At 40.1% G+C, this 18,278-nt stretch overlaps 1 protein-coding gene across 7 annotated transcripts in view; it reads right to left on the reverse strand.

The window, feature by feature from the left end:
• The window catches only part of lyst (lysosomal trafficking regulator), an 82,145-nt gene that overhangs the window by 11,129 nt on the left and 52,738 nt on the right, over nucleotides 1–18,278 (reverse strand). For 4 of the 7 annotated variants that reach the window (XM_035531776.1, XM_035531777.1, XM_035531778.1 and 1 more), the window contains 21 exons: nucleotides 11,282–11,451; nucleotides 10,861–11,091; nucleotides 10,164–10,330; nucleotides 9,917–10,069; nucleotides 9,295–9,456; nucleotides 8,602–8,793; nucleotides 7,353–7,546; nucleotides 6,967–7,176; nucleotides 5,836–6,012; nucleotides 5,530–5,606; nucleotides 5,202–5,390; nucleotides 4,401–4,546; nucleotides 4,077–4,173; nucleotides 3,854–3,915; nucleotides 3,667–3,722; nucleotides 3,425–3,580; nucleotides 2,994–3,238; nucleotides 1,881–1,947; nucleotides 1,565–1,721; nucleotides 1,037–1,177; nucleotides 587–804 (listed from right to left, as the gene is read on the reverse strand). In XM_035531776.1, the coding sequence (XP_035387669.1) occupies nucleotides 587–804; nucleotides 1,037–1,177; nucleotides 1,565–1,721; nucleotides 1,881–1,947; nucleotides 2,994–3,238; nucleotides 3,425–3,580; nucleotides 3,667–3,722; nucleotides 3,854–3,915; nucleotides 4,077–4,173; nucleotides 4,401–4,546; nucleotides 5,202–5,390; nucleotides 5,530–5,606; nucleotides 5,836–6,012; nucleotides 6,967–7,176; nucleotides 7,353–7,546; nucleotides 8,602–8,793; nucleotides 9,295–9,456; nucleotides 9,917–10,069; nucleotides 10,164–10,330; nucleotides 10,861–11,091; nucleotides 11,282–11,451 (3,267 nt within the window). Of the gene's footprint in view, nucleotides 1–586; nucleotides 805–1,036; nucleotides 1,178–1,564; nucleotides 1,722–1,880; nucleotides 1,948–2,993; nucleotides 3,239–3,424; nucleotides 3,581–3,666; nucleotides 3,723–3,853; nucleotides 3,916–4,076; nucleotides 4,174–4,400; nucleotides 4,547–5,201; nucleotides 5,391–5,529; nucleotides 5,607–5,835; nucleotides 6,013–6,966; nucleotides 7,177–7,352; nucleotides 7,547–8,601; nucleotides 8,794–9,294; nucleotides 9,457–9,916; nucleotides 10,070–10,163; nucleotides 10,331–10,860; nucleotides 11,092–11,281; nucleotides 11,452–18,278 lie in introns of those variants that run through there. The other 3 variants (XM_027010593.2, XM_035531779.1, XR_003410669.2) reach the window with 2 other exon arrangements.

Consider the following 18,278-nt stretch of genomic DNA (forward strand, 5'->3'; position numbering starts at 1 on the left):
GAGGTAAACGTGACAAGCTGTGCATTGTTCAAATGTTTATGTGGAGATTTTTTATTCACATGTAATCCTATTGGTTGTACCATTTATTTTTAAATATTTTCGACAATTTAAAATGACTCAACTGGAGCCCTCATAACATCAATAATATCAAAATACCAATACCAAACATCAAATAAATGGCAGTGTCACAGGAGATGCTGCACAGGACATCGCTCATGTTATTTAAAAATGTTTTTTTTTGTTTTTTTTTTATGGCTCTAGTCTCCCATGGAGGTAGTAAAGTAGTAAAGGTTTGAATGATATGGTGATTTATTTTGTTCTAACTTTAGCAATTATGGACCACTTATCTAGCCACAACAGCAAAAATAAAAGTTATTATTATTACTTTTTCCTCCATAAAAATAATAGCCAAAGAGAGCAAATGGGTTGTTACTCGGGAAACTTTAGCCAAGCCTTGTGCACATCCTTGTTCTAAAAGCACTGTACATTTGTTCATTTCAAACAAAATTAAGACATATAAGAATAAAAAGTCAACCACACAACCTTCTATGAATCAAAACTGGATGTGGAGTCTGACAAAACCTACCGCTGGGTGAAAGACATTAATAGCCTGGATGGCAGCCTTGCCCTTCTGCTTGAGGCCGAATACCAGGTCTATCCAGTGGCAGAGTGTCTGTGACACTTGATCAGACTCCAGAGCCTGCCTGTGGATCAGAATGAAGAGCCGAGGGTCGTTCCTAGCCCATGGAGGCAGATTTACGTGGTTCACCCTCTCGCTGTTCTGACGAACACCAAAGTCAAAACCTAGCATGGGAAAAGATGTATGCCCAAGATCAGACAGTGGCTTCATTTTTTAAATTCATAAGTCACAGGGAAGATGTACTGAGGTGTTTTTCTATACTTTATGAACTTTATGATAAAAATTACATAACTGATTGGTGAATGGACTGAAAGATGAGACAGACATATTACTTATACACTATACAATACTTATAATAAAAAAGTAGTAAAGGAACCTAAAAGAAAGAAAGAGTACCTTCTCTGTTGACCAGGAACTCCGGCAGGTAGAAAAACTCTGGGATGAGCTCCTTAACATCAGTCATGGACTCATAGGAGGAGAGTCTCCATGTTGTGTTCATGGAGTGGAATGTCCGGTCGGGAATATCAAAGCTCTGGTCTGTGTATCAGAGAGAACTGGCATTTTTCATCATGCTTTGTAATACTGAACATAGATAAATATCACAGAGGGAGCATTAAGGTCCAAAGAGAGGAGGGGGGAGGAAAGAGGAAAGAGGAAAAATAATGTACAAAAGCTTCAAGCTGCTTTTTAAGCCTAATGCATGCTGCTCAAGACTTCACAACACCCCTTTCAGTTCAGAGTGGCCTTTTAAAGCACCGCATGCAGCCTTTTTGAAGTCTGTTCAGGAAATGCAGATGCTACTCTACATCCAGGACTGGATAATGTAGGATGTTAATTGCAATGTGCTGGGTGAGAATGGGTTTTCAATACAAAATGTGCAGATCCTCTTGGGTTGAGGATGTATACATTAGAGCCTGAAATTACCTTGGTAGGCCAGGAACATTTTGGTGAAGGGAGGCATCCTGACGAGGAAGTGAAGGACAGTACCACTGTTTGAGTAGTGGGAGCCATAGTGATAAGGCTGTACAGGTGGCATGGGGTCATCCTCATGGACACCCTTCCTATACTCCTCTTCCAAATACTGCAAAAGCAGGTTAATTGGGACAGACACACACATGCACACACACATGGTTGCAATCAATAACAAACATTTTTTTCTATGCATTATAAACAGCTAATGAACAATTCATGAGTTCAGGGATTGACTATTAACGGAATTTAAAAACAGCTAAAGAAGTACCTTGTAGTTGTCCACATATCGGTCTTCCTTCTCCTTAGATTGTACTGCGATGGGTTTGCTCAGGTTTCTACCACAATAGAAATAAATGTAGGTATTATAGCTATAGCAAAATGTCACTTTCACTAAACAAAGTGGCACTTCCAGACTTCTCAGTACCAGTGTATATTGCACCATTATACAATCCACCGGTGAAGTCATTGTAGAAAAAAGAAAAAGTTCTAAAAGTTAAAGGGATTGACACTGGATACAGGATTTAAAATGGCCATTATAATCTTATAAGATCTTTATGATTCTGTGGTTTTTCACTGTAAAATGAAAATAAATTGTTTGCTAGCCTGCAATATTTCATATACTAATCAATTAGCCTCTTAGCAACATACTTACCAATTAACCTTGTAGGAATTGTGACATATAGGTAATAATAGTGGAGTGTAGCCTACAATGCCCTCAGGTCCCTGTGCAGTCAAGCATGAATGCAAGTATTTGCAGAGCTGACGCATGGCCTAGCTTAACCTAAATACAGTTTACACGCTACGTTATTAAATGCAAATTTAATGCGGTTCTGTTAAATGACTTGCAAGCTAAAAAGTTGCTAACCTGACATTGTTATTGTCTGCCAAACAAATAACTAATCTTTGGCATTTTATACGTTTTTGTTTAAAAATTTATTGAGTACCAGAAGTCACTGAGAATTATGCAAACAGTGAGTTAGAAAAGCAAACCATAGGCTATAGCACAAGTTTAATGCAACAGCAAGGCAAAAATATGTTGTGTTATTTGTAAAATATGATTAGGATTGTATTGTATTATTCAACCTGTAACACTTAAATAAATATTTTGGGATTAGATTTAACCAATTAATAAAATAACCCAACTGATTAAATATAAAATTATGAATTATTTTATTGTGTCAACTTACTATAGGAAAATATCAAGTATGTGTGGTTTAAACAAAATGGCAAATGACTTTTACTCATCTGATGTTTCATTTAAAACTTTTATTTTAAATTAGTATTAGCTCATTAAAATACTAATATGGTGTATCTAAAATGACCATCATTGTATGTGCTTAGCATTAATGTATTTGGTGTATAATGTGAATTAAAACTTTACCTGTAGACAGTGGGGTCCTGCAGGTCCAGGGTCTCACTGACATAGTCCCTCAGGATGAAGGGGAAGACTGGGTATTGCATCAAGTCATTGAAAGAGCGCCCTGCGTGCTTGTTGAGATGGGTGAGATACTCAAAGTTGGTGATCTGGCTGGAGCCCCACAAGTGAGTGAGAGCACTGATGTTGTCATACTCCAGCAGGTTGGGTAGCTCAGATGTAAGGATGTTGTGGTAGACATCATCACGAAACTAAGAGAAGGACAAGGGGAATTTGACCCCCAAAAAACCCAATAACATTGTGATGTACAGTAGTATACTAATATTCACTAATTGTCTTTTATTTCAAGGGGAAATTACCATTTGCACAAAACCTGATAAACAACTTGCATACTAGATGGTAAATCAGAGGAATTAGCTAAAGAATAGTTGGGTTACCTTGGAAGTATCAAAGGCCAGAAGCAGAGTTCGGCCATTGGTGAGAAAGATCTCCACAGCGTTGTCTCGGAGTTGCCACCAACGCTTGTGCACCTCCTTTATCTCCTCATAGGTCCAGCAGAAGGAAGCAGGCTCCGTCTCTCCATGAGGACTTTGCTGGGGAAAACAAGCAAACAAACAAAAACCTTTATAGTCATTCATATGTAGACACAAATATTTTGAGAATTTACTATTGTGCTAACCTGGTTATCGCTGGCATCAGCTGCATTGTCCTCCACAAAGTACATTCCTGACTTCCCTGCAGGCACACACAACGCAGCCGAGCTTTTCAGAGATCACCACAGACCATTTCATGTTCACTTAATACAACACCACTGTCACAGAATCTTTTATAAAACTAATAAACTTTCAAAATATTCTGAGTTTTACCTAGGAGCAATTCTCCAATGGTTTCTCTAGAAGGCGCTACACTTATACACTTCCGTGTAAATCTACAGAAAAAGAGAAAACACCAGGTCTGAAGGCTGTCTGTCCAGTTCTAAAGAATGTTTCATACTCATTCAAGACAGCAGTTCAGTTTTGTCATTATTGCCAAAACCGCAGACACCTTAGGAATACTGTTGGCTCTCGGTGAGTGCAGAGGTCTAGGTACCTGATGGGCTCACTAGTGGCTTTATCCTTTACTGTGGAAGAAAATGATGAGTGGGTCTTGTCTTCAAATAGGAAGGTCAGTGGGGCCTTGACAGTGTCTGTTCAGGGAGCAAGGTCAACTTAGAAAAACCAAGCAGCTAAGTAAAGCTGGTCAAAACACATGGTTGTAACAGAATCAGAATTTTTTTTTTATTTGCCAAGTAAAATATCAGTGAAAGAATTTTCCTTGGCAGTAGCTCATATTAATATAGACTAAATTTTAATTGTGATATTACTAGTTACAGGCAGTCTGAACTGTGATAGTAGTCAATGGAGAGCAGCGCACCCTCTGGTTTACGGCGGTCCTTGAGGAGATACTTATTGGGAATGGTGAGGTAACAGCGCTGTAGGCGCCGGCGCTCTCGGTTTGGCCCCTCTGTGGGGTCCAGCTGCCACGAAGTGGGATAGGACAACTGGTCATACCACACCGCACTGAGCAAATACACACATGCGCGCGCGCGCGCACACACACACACACACACACACACACACACACACACACACACACACACACACACACACACACACAATCATTAATCATTTTAATGCATTAATATAGCTTATGAGCCAAAAAACCTACTGCGCATGTGATTCAAATGCACAAATACAGCCATTGTCTACAGAGATGTCTGACGAGAATATGGCTATTGGCAGATTCTGCGCCCCAGGCCATTTAAATCATGACAAGCACAGACCAAGAAAAGGACAAAATGGTGCATTGGTTTAATACAGTGAGAATGAAAAATTTAACATATGTGTATGTGAACTTTGCATTGTTCTCTACATCTCTTAATTACACCAATTTTCCCAACTAAAGATGAAAAACAGAAAAGCTGATGAAGTTGCATGACATTCTTCATAGTTTGGTGTAATAGGGTTCTGACTGATGTAAACAAAAATACAACAGACAACAGATTTCCGAAGGAAGCTTCAGGAGGGTGCACTCTATGGATATTTAATTTTGATTCTTTAAAGATGGATGGTTCCAGAGTTGTAACACTAGGTAGCTTCCCCAGACACTGAAACAGAGTTCATATAAACAAATGTAAATAGAAGTGCATAAAGAGAGCGATATAGAGATCCCAACCGGTCATGGGTGAGTTGTTGCACTAGCTCTTGCCAGTGACGGCTCGCACTCAGGTCAGTCTTGTAGAGGCCTCGGATGTGCTGAATGACCTTCTTCCTCTCCGTGCCTTGTCTCAGAGACACGTTCTGAGTTATGTCTGCTGCAATCTTGGAGATGTCCTTGGACTTACTATCCAGTCTCTGCATTAGCCTGAGAATGGGGCATGTGTTTAAATATGGACGGTAAACAACTATAAACAACAATATTTTGGTGTGGTGTGCTTGTATTAGAGCATGCTTTAATGCATCTACCTACACATGCTTCTCATCAACCTTGAATAGAAACTCACATTTTTTGGGCATTAGCCAGTTTCCTCTCCCATGCACCTTTGCTTGTTCTTCCCTCTGACTCATATTTGAGTTGCTCCTTTAAAGAACAAACATTACAAATGTTTATAACTCGCAAAGAAAGGTGAAGATCAAGAAAGACAACATGCTGCGAGACATATTGAGAACATTACGCATGAATCTGTATGAACACCGGATAGCCAAGGCCTATACTTCACACAAGCACTTTGGCAATATACTGTGTCCCATGTGAAATATTGGATGTAATGCAACAGCTTAATGATACTGAAACTAGAAAAGTGACTCACCTCCTTAATTGCCTTGAGGAGGTCTGGTTTGGGTGGGGCATTGGGAGGGATGCAGCGATGGCCACACAGCTTCAGTGAGGTCATAAAAGTGTTGGCAGCAACCTGCTCTTCCTTACTGAGGCTGTCTTTGTGGTCATGAAGCATCTCGTACAGGTAGATAGCCAGCTTGGGTCCATGCTAATAAACAATTAAATTCAAATTACCACCAACTATATAACTCTATTAGAAACATTTATTTAATTGAGGGATCTTCCATGGCAGGTATAGAGTTAGAGATTATTTTTTGTTGCCATGTACAATATGATTTAGTCATCTACCATTTCTAATCAATAGTTACTAGTGGCCCTGTGATCAGAAACTGACCAGTTAGTTACACTGAGAATGACAACAGATGGGCTATAGTTAGTACTCTTATAAAATATACACAAGACAGGTGCACATAATAAAGTGATGATATGATTTTTATAGATGTACATAGGCTTTACCCTTAACCCAACTCGTCAGTTGAGAGCTTCTGACCACAGGAATTCTGACCACTGCTGACTGAATATCATTTGGGTGCTTTATACTGACCACAATGGGCTAGAGGATGGCTATCAAACTGTGCATGTCAACAGATTGTCTCTAGACTTACTGTACACCTAGGTTTTTCCTGTTAAAGTGGTCAGCGATTGTGCAACTGAGTGGCTACCATACATTTCTTTCCTCCTTTGAGTGTTCATATATTAGGTGGGTGAGGTGATGTGAGGTGACAAGGACAGAGAATCAGAGGGGGACAAACAGAGGAAGGAAAGGGGAAAAAAAAGCAGGCATGAGAGAGCCTCTTGCTGCTATGGAAACTGCAGGGGCTGGTGAAGATCATGAAACATCTATGTGGGTTATTTACTGTATGTCAGGCAGAACTCAAGCAACTGCTAATTAATGCATGCACATCTGAATGAAAGCAAACAGCTCTCTGATTCACAGCTCTAATAAATGTCAGCAAAAATAAGTAAAAAATAATAATAATAAGTCATGCTTATTTCTTTCTGCATAGAGATGATGTCAATGAAGCCAAACATGACTTCAGCAAGAAACGACACAAACTCTTTTAAATAAGATGACAGAGTTCTGTGACCCCTGATGGCTCACCTCCAGGCCAGGACTGAGGCTCTCTCTCAGGATGTCTGGATGGTTTTGCTCATGGACAAACTCTAGTGCCTCCTTCCTACCCTGCAGAGGGAGTGAAGGACTGAGGGTGTGGACCAGCAGCCGGCCGATCTGGACCTTGAACGTGTCACGACAAGACCAGAGAATACGGGCCCACTGCTGTCGTGGAGCTCCACCACGACCAGTATTGCCCTGAGAGAGGAACAGTCAATACAAATAGCTGAGTTAGCCCAATACAATATATAGAATTCATTTAGAGGGATTCATTCACTCTTTAAATATAACATTTAAACTATATAATATTTTTTAAAAATTCTATTATATATATAAATATATACCATTATTATAATGTCATGCGTGCCACTAACCAGGCTGATCTTTATGCCTTCTATCATGAGTTTAAGGAGGTCCTTTTGGAAGCACTTCATGTTCGCCAGAGGGAAAGAAGCAGGAAGATTGAAGCTATTCTCCTCTGATACCTGCTCACCAGGTAACGGTGTAGGCAACGTGCTCTCAGGAGTCTCCGGAAAGTTTAAGAGGTCGAAGAAATCTTTGTTGTTGTCTACAGAATAAAGCAGCATACATAATAAAAGCTTTAAACCAGTCAAATCTACTGACTGACAAGCAGCAGAGAATGGACTACACAATGAATGCATACAGAGTACTTCTCATTAGCTTTCCTTTCTAGAGCTCTCAATCATCAATGTTAAGTTCTGATATTTTAAAGAACCAGTGCAATTAAGTTAAATTACAGGTGTACTTTTTCACAAAAAAAAATTGATTATAAACAGTATCAAATTTGTGTATTTTAATTTGCTTTGTTTGGAACACTGCTGGTTGTTTTTAAATTAAACCTATGTATTCATAAAACATTTGGGGTAAAATAGCTTCTGAGTGAGCCACTACTATTCCTTTAATTTTCTTTGTAAGCCATGTGTGAGATCTTGTGACCCCCCGACCAATTATCCCTGGAACATTCTTTTGTATAGATGCAAAGGCCTTTTCATACCAATTCCAAAAACTATGTAAAAATTGATTTTTTAAACTTTATAAACATATTCAGATGTTATTCTAACTGACCTTGCAATAAAGTTAATTTCCGACACTGAAAGAAAATAGGCATTTTCAACCAGCAGCAGTTACAAGAAGCATATAAATATGTCAGCAAGAAGACAAACTAAAAGACATGCATGACATTGATCTAGCCATTTGTAAGGCAAGGCATGAAGAGGGTGAATTTTAACTGGTCAATAACAAGATTAAACTGCATGAAGTGCTCAAAATCAGAATCAAAACAGCATTTAGCTGTATGCTTATTTTATGAAATGCATTTAATTTTATTTGCTTGATCAAATAGCTCGAATGTTACAATAGCCAATACTTGGAAGAGTTATAAAGACTGAACTGCAAGCAGATTAAAAGTGTCCTCTATTGCTTGGATTTAAGTTAGTGTGTGCTGTTTATCCAAAAAAAAAAAAAAAGAAAAAAAGATTTTTGTTCAAAAAATTGATTTGGTCAGAATGTATGCTTTGCAGCAGGTGTGAAAGCATTCTTAAAAAAAAAAAAAAAAAAAAAGCTGAGGTAATAAAAACTTTTTGCACATATATCAAGAATTACCATAGTATATGACTCTGTTGACGGCCAGCACCACCAGTCTCTGCAGCCTCTGGATGAACTCAGTCTCACTGGCTCTGATGGGATTCTCCTGGCTCATGCGCCGCTGCATCATTTGGGTAAGCTCATCGCTGGCCACAGAGCGCATCCGTGTTAGCAAGGAGTCAGACTGTGCTAAGGAGAACCTCCGAAGGCCTGGCACAAAGACACAGATGCACTCATGCATATACACACAGAAGAGATACAAACACACACACATCCATACATAAAAGAGATGCAAGCACCACATAAAGATGAATACAAGAAGTTGTGACAGTTAAAACTATAAGAAGGACAAGAATTCAGATTTCAATTTTTCAGACAGGCAGTGGAATATTTGGGAAATCTGCAGTTATGTACACATTTTCCAGTGCCTGTATTTTTCTGAAACCCAAACATACACATTCCACAACACCATGGCCCTTGGCAGGCATTTCTCTGGCCCCAGGCCCTCAATCAAACATGCAGTAGTTCCAGGTTAGGTACCAAAGCTCAGTAAGCACACACTGATGCACCAGTAATCACTTCATATACTGGGCAAAGTAAGAGCAATCATGCAGTTAAGTAGTAGGGTCAGTCAGAGTACTGCACACGGAGCTAATAACGTGAGAGAAGATGTCGGTGTCCATTTAGGGCAAACATGGGCTAAAGGGCTACCTGGGTTGAAGAAGAAAACAAAGGAAGAGAATCCGGTGGGGGAAGGGAGGGATGTGTCCAAGGACAGGAAGTTGAATGCAGGGGGCAAGGGAATCTGGCCATAGGAGCAGTAGTGTTGCCGGGGGATACGGGGGATTATGGAGTCTTTCAGGTCCACTGAGCCTTGGGGGCAGGTATAGTTTAAAACAAAAACAAACAAACAAAAAACACAAAAAGCCTTGAGCATCCACAAGTAATTGATACCACATCATATATCAGTGGGTCCATCCCTTGTCCATGAGAACTTCTTCAAGCCTGCATTTTTATTTTATACTAACTCCACACACACCTGATGCAGGTATTCAGCATTTCAAAATATGCAGTGGAGCAAAAGTAAACACTTGCAAGACTCAGGACGTTTTTTAAACCAGGTTCAAATGTATTAGGTGTTAGAATAGGAGGAAAATGTCCACTGGTTGGAGGACTACACTGGGAACCTGTGGTTTTTCAGCTCCAGCTGGAAGCCCCTTAGGTGTCATGAACAAATTAAACGCATACAATGAGATGGGATTCAGCCTTTCAATATAGAAGAAACAGGGCTAACTGGCTAAGTCTGATCCATGCTGAGACAGGTAGTACTCACCTGGAATGCTTTTGCGCTTCTGATGGAGAGTGTGATGCAGAGGGCCAGGGACATGGGAGGAGGTGCTTCCCTTCTGAGGGTCCTGATGGGCTGTTGTCTTAATGAAGTCAATGGCTGATTGGAGAATGCGGAACTGCAGAGCCATGGCCATTTCTAATTGGCAGAAGAGGGGCACAACCTTGCAGATCTATTTTTGCACATACGAGCATATATGTTCAACAATGAGGTGTAGAGACAGCTATCTTACCCTGCGTGCGGGGGATTTTGCTGCTCTGCATAAAGCCCAGCAAGGTGATTAGATCCTCAATGATGCGGAGGTATTGGGAGCCGGAGGAGCTGCAGGCATGGATGGTCACCGCAACCAACAGCTGCTGAATATCACACACTAGAAGCTTGTAATCATTCAGAGGAATCCTGTAGGAACAAGTAAACATTTTTCACTTTAAACATTCCCTTTTTTTGCATGACTTTGATTGGAAAATATGTGGTTAAAGTCAAGAAGTCAAGTTTCTATTTCATACCACAAGCTAAGGAGCTAAATATGTGTGTCTATTTTTATCATCAAGCTCAGCAACCTTCAGACTAATGTAACCAAAAGTGATGTTCTCAAGATGAGAGATACACTTTCACTTAATGGTGAACATTGGTTTTGGGTTTTATAAACCTTTGCAGACCACAAGCACTACAGTTTTTGAAGTATGAATATCTAGGCTGTTCTGGGCCTCTGTTAGCTGGTAATAATTTCACAAGTAATAAATTTTTTCCCAAGGTATGAAGGCATATTGTGTAGAAAGCTTAATTTAGCTTAATTTTACATTTCACTATAATGAGTCAGGTTACTCAATAGCTCTCAGAAAAAGTGTATTCGTCACCTGTGACTTTTTAAATCTCGACAAAGCAAAAAGGTTTCAAGACTTTGGACACAGTCCACTGCAGGCATTTACCCGCTCTCCAAGCCATTAAGGGTGGACACTGTGTTGATGAGCACATAGAGTAGGCCATGGTCCAGCAGGATGTCAGCCAGTTTGGGGCAGGCGTTCAGAAGCTGCAGCAGTACACACAGCGTGTTGTGGACCAATGAATTCTCATACAGCGAGTTCTCTAGCAAGCCAAGTATAGGCACAACGGAGCGCTTCCTGAACGGAGAGATGCTGTCCATGTCCTCCAGGTCAAGACTGGAAAATGGGGTGGGTTAGGGTTAGAAAGAAAGGCTGCACTCAAAAATTAGAAGTGCGTTACAAAACACAAAACATAAATATGGCAGAGAGTTTTGAATGTTGACAATCTTTAGATCTAAGCATGGTCAATATGAGCACATTAAGATGTCAATAATATGAGACTGAACCCAAGACTATGGGTACTCACTCCTCCTCTAGGCTAACAGGCCGTCCAAACAACATCTCAAGGAAGCACTCCAGCACACCCTGAGTACCCTGGTGCAGGTACAGCTGATTGGCCAGCAGAGAAAAGCCATGGTTCCTTAGAAACTTCTCCTTCTGTTCCTTCTGGGCTCGACTAAAGTATGCATCCAGTAGCTGTGGGCATATGCACGTTAGTTCATTTTCAGGGTGTAAGGATGTGAGGAAAAAAAAACAGCTTTACCTTTATAATAGACACATTACATTACATTTACATTAACATGGTGATCGGTTCATGAATTTCATTTGGCCACATGAAAAGCCAGGTGTCTGGACACATTCTGATCAATGTAGCAAAGACAGATTACACCTTATTCCACTGATTTAAAAAATTGGTTTTCTAAGATTTAGTTGTCTCACCTTGTGTCCACAACAACAACCACCACAACAACCATAAAACTCAGCACTAGCTCAGGGCTCATCACCCCTGCCTGACCACTTGACTTTCTGCTCCCTTCTACCAGAACATCTTGGGTGTCGTAAATCCACAGAATGTAATGTAGGAACCTTCTACCAGCCTGTTATATTGCTTGAACTGACTCTAAATTCAGACTTTAAATTACCATCAGGACAATCAACATATTCCATGAACATCCCAAGGACAAAAGGCACTTCCACATGAACTTATTTGCAAGAGCTTATCTATATGTATAATCAATATATTTGTCTTTCCAAGGGTTCATATGGCAAGGAGAAATGTTGATATATAATTTGGGGGGAAAAAATAAGAGACCACTCCAATTTTCTCTTAAATCAGCATCTCCACATATACGGCAGCCATTCCATTCAAGTGTTTGTTGAATTCCTTCACAGATACACCTCATTCTACTTAATGAGATGCTGAATAGGTGATCACCTTAACAAAATCCTATTCTAACGAGCAACAGTATAAAAACCACTGCTGCTGTCATCACTATTCTCTTGTTATAGAACCAGCTGGATGGGAAAAGTGGTGCTAAGACTACCCAAAAAGTAAGTGTAGTCAAAATACAGCTATAGACAATGCCAAAAGAGTTGAAAAGAAAGGTTATTAATGAGGAAAAGAAGGGTTCAATTGTAGCTTTACTGGCAGAGGGATACAGTGAGCTTCAGGTTGCTTCCATCTTGAAAATGTCAAAAACTGTGTTTCATAACAATAAGGTCAAGCAGCAAACACATGGGAGAAAAAAAAACTACAGACTGGCAGAGGTCAAAAACGACTGACCGTGATGATCGCCACCTCATTCGAATGTCACTTAAGAACCGTAAAATGACGTCAAGTGACCTACAAAAAGAATGGCATGCTGTGGTGAATTGCACAACGAGGATGGTTCGAAACAGGCTTCTGGAGGCAGGGCTGAAGTCATGCAAAGCTAGAAAAAAACCCTTCATCAATGAGAAGCAAAGAAGAGTCAGGATCAGTGATTGTGTGTGCTTTGGTTTGGATTATCGTTGGATTATCACTGGATTATCATATGGCTGGTTAAAGTAGGCTCTGAGTTCACTTACTTTGCCTTAGATTCTATGAAATTCAAGGCTTGTTATCTAAACATAGTTGTTAGTTGCTTGTTGGCTGTAATTACTCATTGTCGGTGTAGTTTCGCCCTGGCCTTAGGTGTGAATTGAGGGGCGGGCTCAGCACTTATTGAATTGAGTTAAATTAGGACGACGTAATCAACATCTGGAGAAGCTTTGGTAGTGCTCTCAATCAGTTCATCTACATCTCACCTACAGGACTTCACAAACTCAGCTAAGTATCTTCTCATATTATCTCAATCTTTTATCTCATACATCCCCAAATCAACCATCTGAAATGTGTTTCAAAATTCCTGTCCACATATCCCACAGATCTCCTCGACGCCATCATAGACCTCGCAATCTCAGCAACCTCACTTACTCACAATGCTCGGCACCATCACATATCGTGGTGGCAGGAGGGCTCTGGAACTGCCAATCTGCTGTCCAGAAGGCTGACTTCATCTCAGCATTAGCATCCCTCCACTTCCTGGTTCTAACAGAAACATGGATCACCCCTGAGAACTCGGTGACTCTGGCTGCCCTGTCCTCTGCCTGTTCATTTACCCATTCTCCAAGGTATTTTGGCAGGGGTGGTGGCACAGGTTTACTATTGTCTCAAGAGTGCCGTTTCACTCCACTTTCCTTCTCTTCTCTTTCCATGTCCTCTTTTGAATTTCATGCCATTACAGTGTCTTTCCCCACCAAACTTCTTATCGTCATCTACCGCCCTCCAGGTTCCCTAGATCACTTCATTGAGATCGACATCCTCTTGTGTCAATTCCCTATTGAAGGAAATCCACTCATTCTCCTTGGTGACTTCAGCCTTCCATCAGACATGCTGCATGCCTCCTGCATCCTTCCGCTGTTCACAGCATTCGACCTCACCCTCAACCACTCTCCTCCGACTCACAAAGCAGGCAATGTTCTGGCCCTATCCTTCTCACTTTCCCTTCCTTCTCTTTCCATCCAGTCCTCTCCAACATATTGCTAAGTCCTCTCCACCTGCCCCCTGGCTAACAAACACTTCAGTGCCACAGGAGAGAACTAAGGACTGCAGAGAGGCGGTGGAGGAAATCTCACCTAGATTCAAACCTCAGCTCATACAAGTCTCACCTTTCCAAGTTCTTACTGGAAGTAAAATCTGTAAAGGTCATCCTACTACAGAGAGAAATTTGAATCATCAGCATCTGAGCCACAAAAGCTCTTCACTATTTTTATTTCTCTCCTTAATCCTCCCCTCCCTCCTCATCTCCTACTCCTGAGGATTTTATCACCTTCTCTGAGGAGAAGGTTGCAGCAATCCACCAGTCCTTTTCCTCTGTTCCCACTCTTCCAACCAATGTGCATTCCCCAACATCCAACTCTGACTTCTTTTTCTCCTCTTTCCTCAGATGAAATTCTTCAACTCCAGCAATCTGACTACATGCCCGCTGGATCCAATTCCTTCCACTCTGTTCCAGACAATCGCAAGAGATCTGCTTCCTTTCATCTATCATCAACAGCTCCTTATCTTCTGGATATGTGCCTACTGCATTCAAAACTGCCAGGGTGGTACCAATCCTCAAGAAAGCAACACTTGACAGCACCAATGTTACCAACTACAGAGCGGTATCACTTCTCTCTTTCCTCTCAAAAGCCCTCGAATGAGCAGTTTATAACCAATTGTCTCTTTCTCTCACCCAGAACCAGCTGCATGATCCCAATCAGTCTGGCTACAAACTGGCACATTCTACAGAAACGGCCCTCATAGCAGTGACTGAGAAACTTCATGCTGCTAAAGCTGCCAAACAGTCATCTGTTTTGATTCTTCTAGACCTTTCAGCAGCCTTTGACAGTGAACCACAGCATTCTTCTTTCTGTTCTCTCCAGGCTTGGTGTGACTGGCTCTGCTTGGAAATGGTTTCAGTCTTATCTGAAAGGACAGTCCTATCAGGTGACGTGGAGAGGATCCACATCTAAACCTTGTAGTCTCTCCATTGGTGTTCCACAGGGCTCAGTATTAGGCCCCCTTCTTTGTATACTCGTTCTCTTGGTGATGTAATATCTCCTGATGGTTTTTCCTACCACTGCTATGTTGATGACACTCTCTTTCTTTCTTTTTTCTTTTCCACCCTCTGACACACAGGTCTCCAGACGCATCTCGGCATGCCTGACTGACATCGCGTCATGGATGACAGCCCACCACTTGAAGCTCAACCCCAGTAAAACCGAGCTTCTGTTCATCCCAGGTACTCCCAACCCTTACCATGATCTCAGTTTCCTTCGAGAACTCCCCAATATCACCATCCAAAGCTGCCTGTAGCCTGGGCATAACTTCGGACAACCAGATGTCATTCTCAACTCATGTTTCTAATCTAACCCGGTCTTGCAAATTCCTCCTTTGTAGGGTATTGTTTATGTTTAACAAATTCTAGCACTTATTGTTCAAGATATACCTTATGTATTTTGTACTTCTAGGTATCAGCATTCATCCCTGTATTCTACTGTATTCTAGTTAATTGGTATGTTTGATTCTAACCTACTGTAGTGTACTAGGATATATTCTATGAGTAAATGACAAAGCACCTTTGTAAGGCGCTCTGGATAAGAGCATCTGCTAAATGCTGTAAATGATCTGGGGATGTTTCAGCAAGGTTTGAATTTGTCTTTGTGAAGGACACATGAATCAAGCCACTTACAAAACTGCTGGAAGAAAACTTGCTTCCTTCTGCTCTGACAATGTTCCCCAACTTTGATTGTTTTTTTCAACAGGACAATGCTCCATGTCACACAGCCAGGTCAATCAAAGTGTCAATGAGGAACCACCAGATCAAGACCCTATCATGACTAGCCCAATCTCCAGATCTGAACCCCACTGAAAACCTCTGGAATGTGATCAACAGGAAGATGGATGGTCACAAGCCATCAAACAACGCCAAGCTCCTGGAATTTCTGTGCCAGGAGTGGCGTAAAGTTACCCAACAGCAATGTGAAAGACTGGTGGAAAGCATGCCAAGACGCATGAAAGCTGTGATTAAAAATCAGTTATTCCACCAAATATTAAATTCTTGACTCATCCTAAATTGAAATAATAGTACTGTGTTGTTTATAAATGAATATGAACTTGTTTTCTTTGCATTATTTGTGGTCTGAAATTTCTGTAACTGTTTTGTTATTTTGACCATTAGTCATTTTCATAAAAAAAAAAAAAATGCTTTATCTGGAATTTGAAAGATATGTTGCCAGGTAAAAGCTCTACAAAGTAACAGTTTAACATGGTGTTCACTATGACCTCAAATGGTGTAATAAACTCAGGTAATGTCTGGTTATGTTATTGTAAACTTCAAATTGTGCTGTTTGCTTCTATTATTTTGTCATTTGTTCATAGTTTTCTTTCCTTACTCTCTTCAGTACTTGTTCATTATTATTTTTATTTGTTCATAATTATCTCCATTACATGTTACTAAACTCATTGTCTCAAACAATGTAGTTAGCCACTTCTAATTTTGTTTATGGAAATCTTACATGAACCAACTAGACAAAATGTATTCAACAAAGTTAGTAGTCTTTAGCTTTCAAATTTAAAGTAGTAAAGGAATCAAAGTGACTTTAATCACTTTACTTATTTGACATGTTTGATACCTCATTGTAAACGTCATTCAAAGACCATGAGGTACGAAATTGTTCAAGAAATGTATAATTATTTAGTTTTAACTTTGTAGTGAACCGCCTTAGAATGTCTTAAAGGAATTTCACCCCTATTGATAAAGTATATTAATATGTCTGAACCCTGAACAGGCACCTCCCCTCCCTTGTTTGGAGTATGGAAGAACAAAGCAAGCCTGAATGAAAAGAAACTAAGAATTTTTATTTTTTCCTTGAGAAACCAATTCAACAGCAACTTGCTAAGCAAATTGCAACAAACCTGAGTCTCATTTAATTTCCTTGTTTAATTTCTCATCTTTTAGTGTATGTTCATCTTAATTCGCTCTTCACAATCTTTTCTGTGACCTACATTTTTAATTAAGCCAATATTGATCATGTTGATCATAGTGCTGTTAAGAAAAAAAATGTATTAACCTATGTATACTGGTGTAACTTTGCTTTGAAAAGTGCTAGGGACAAGAATGCAGTCTAAGTCATCTTAAAACAAAAGTTCCATAGTGAGCTAACAAATTAATTTGTGCTGTTGTAAAGATGGTAGCTAGTACAGATAATGTTTAACTAAAGTACAAGTTATTGTCATTTTGAAAGATATGTATTAAATTCATTAAAATCAGCTTTGTTTGAGAACTGAAATATGACTGTTTTAAAATACATCATACTCTTGCTCACATATATGGTCCAAGGATCGTGTCAGAGTTGTTGGGATTGCAGTGCTATTTTAATATGTTGATTTTGTGTGGAAAATGGCTTGCTTAATTCTTGGGTCAAATTACTGGTTTATAAATGGATGTGTTTATGCATCTGGGTATTTTTCACCTCAACCACAATCCATGCCTTCTATGGAGACATCAGATAACAATTCAAAAATACTGAATAAATACATTCTATCACACCGTTAAGCAGTACACATTTGTTTGAAGCAGTCTCCTTTCCATTTTAATTTACATTTAGATTGTACATATCAAATGTACATGCTCATCTCTTTGACCTACTAAGGAATAACAGAAGATGTCTATGATAAATATGTAAACCAGGTAACCACATCTTTTAAATATTCACACTCCAAACTATAGTAAACATCATGTAACAATCATACAATGTTTAATCACAATACTACTCATTAAACCATAAAATATTCAGGATAAATGTGATGTCAGGATCACTTTTCTCACAAAGATGACATCAAAATGTAATTTGTAAAGGTTTTAACTGTACCACATAATCATATACTGATGTTTTTAATATGAGTTTAGCAGTATACCACAGGTCTATACTCATCATCATCATCATCATCCACAGTAGAACGGAGGTACAAAATACCACTGCTGACTGCCACACCAACACCAGCAATGGGTGTGGGCTAGGATACTGCCAGGCAGCCCAAACCTAGACAGCAACTGAGGGTTAAGGGCCTCGCTCAGGGGCCCAACAGCAGCAACCTGGCAGCAGCAGGGCTTAAACCAGCAACCTCCCAATCACAAGTCAAGCACCCCAACCACTGAGCCACCACCATCCTCATACAGGTGCATACTAATTTCAAGGATGTAGACTGGAATAGAGCTTCATTCTTTGTGCACATCAGAAATGACTATGTGAGGAAGTGGAAGGCAAACACAGAGAGCAAAGATATATAAACCAACTAATTGTATTTACTCCACTCTGAAATGTAAGCTTTCTGAGAATAAAGTCCATGACAAACAGCTACAGATTTATCCAGTGGCCACAGGCAGTGAACAAACACTTAGAGACACAATTAACAGTCAGTCATCCTCACACAAACTGAGAGAGGAGAAAGTGCTGTC

The sequence above is a fragment of the Electrophorus electricus genome, chromosome 11 (genome assembly GCF_013358815.1).
Source record: "Electrophorus electricus isolate fEleEle1 chromosome 11, fEleEle1.pri, whole genome shotgun sequence".
NCBI lineage: Eukaryota > Metazoa > Chordata > Actinopteri > Gymnotiformes > Gymnotidae > Electrophorus > Electrophorus electricus.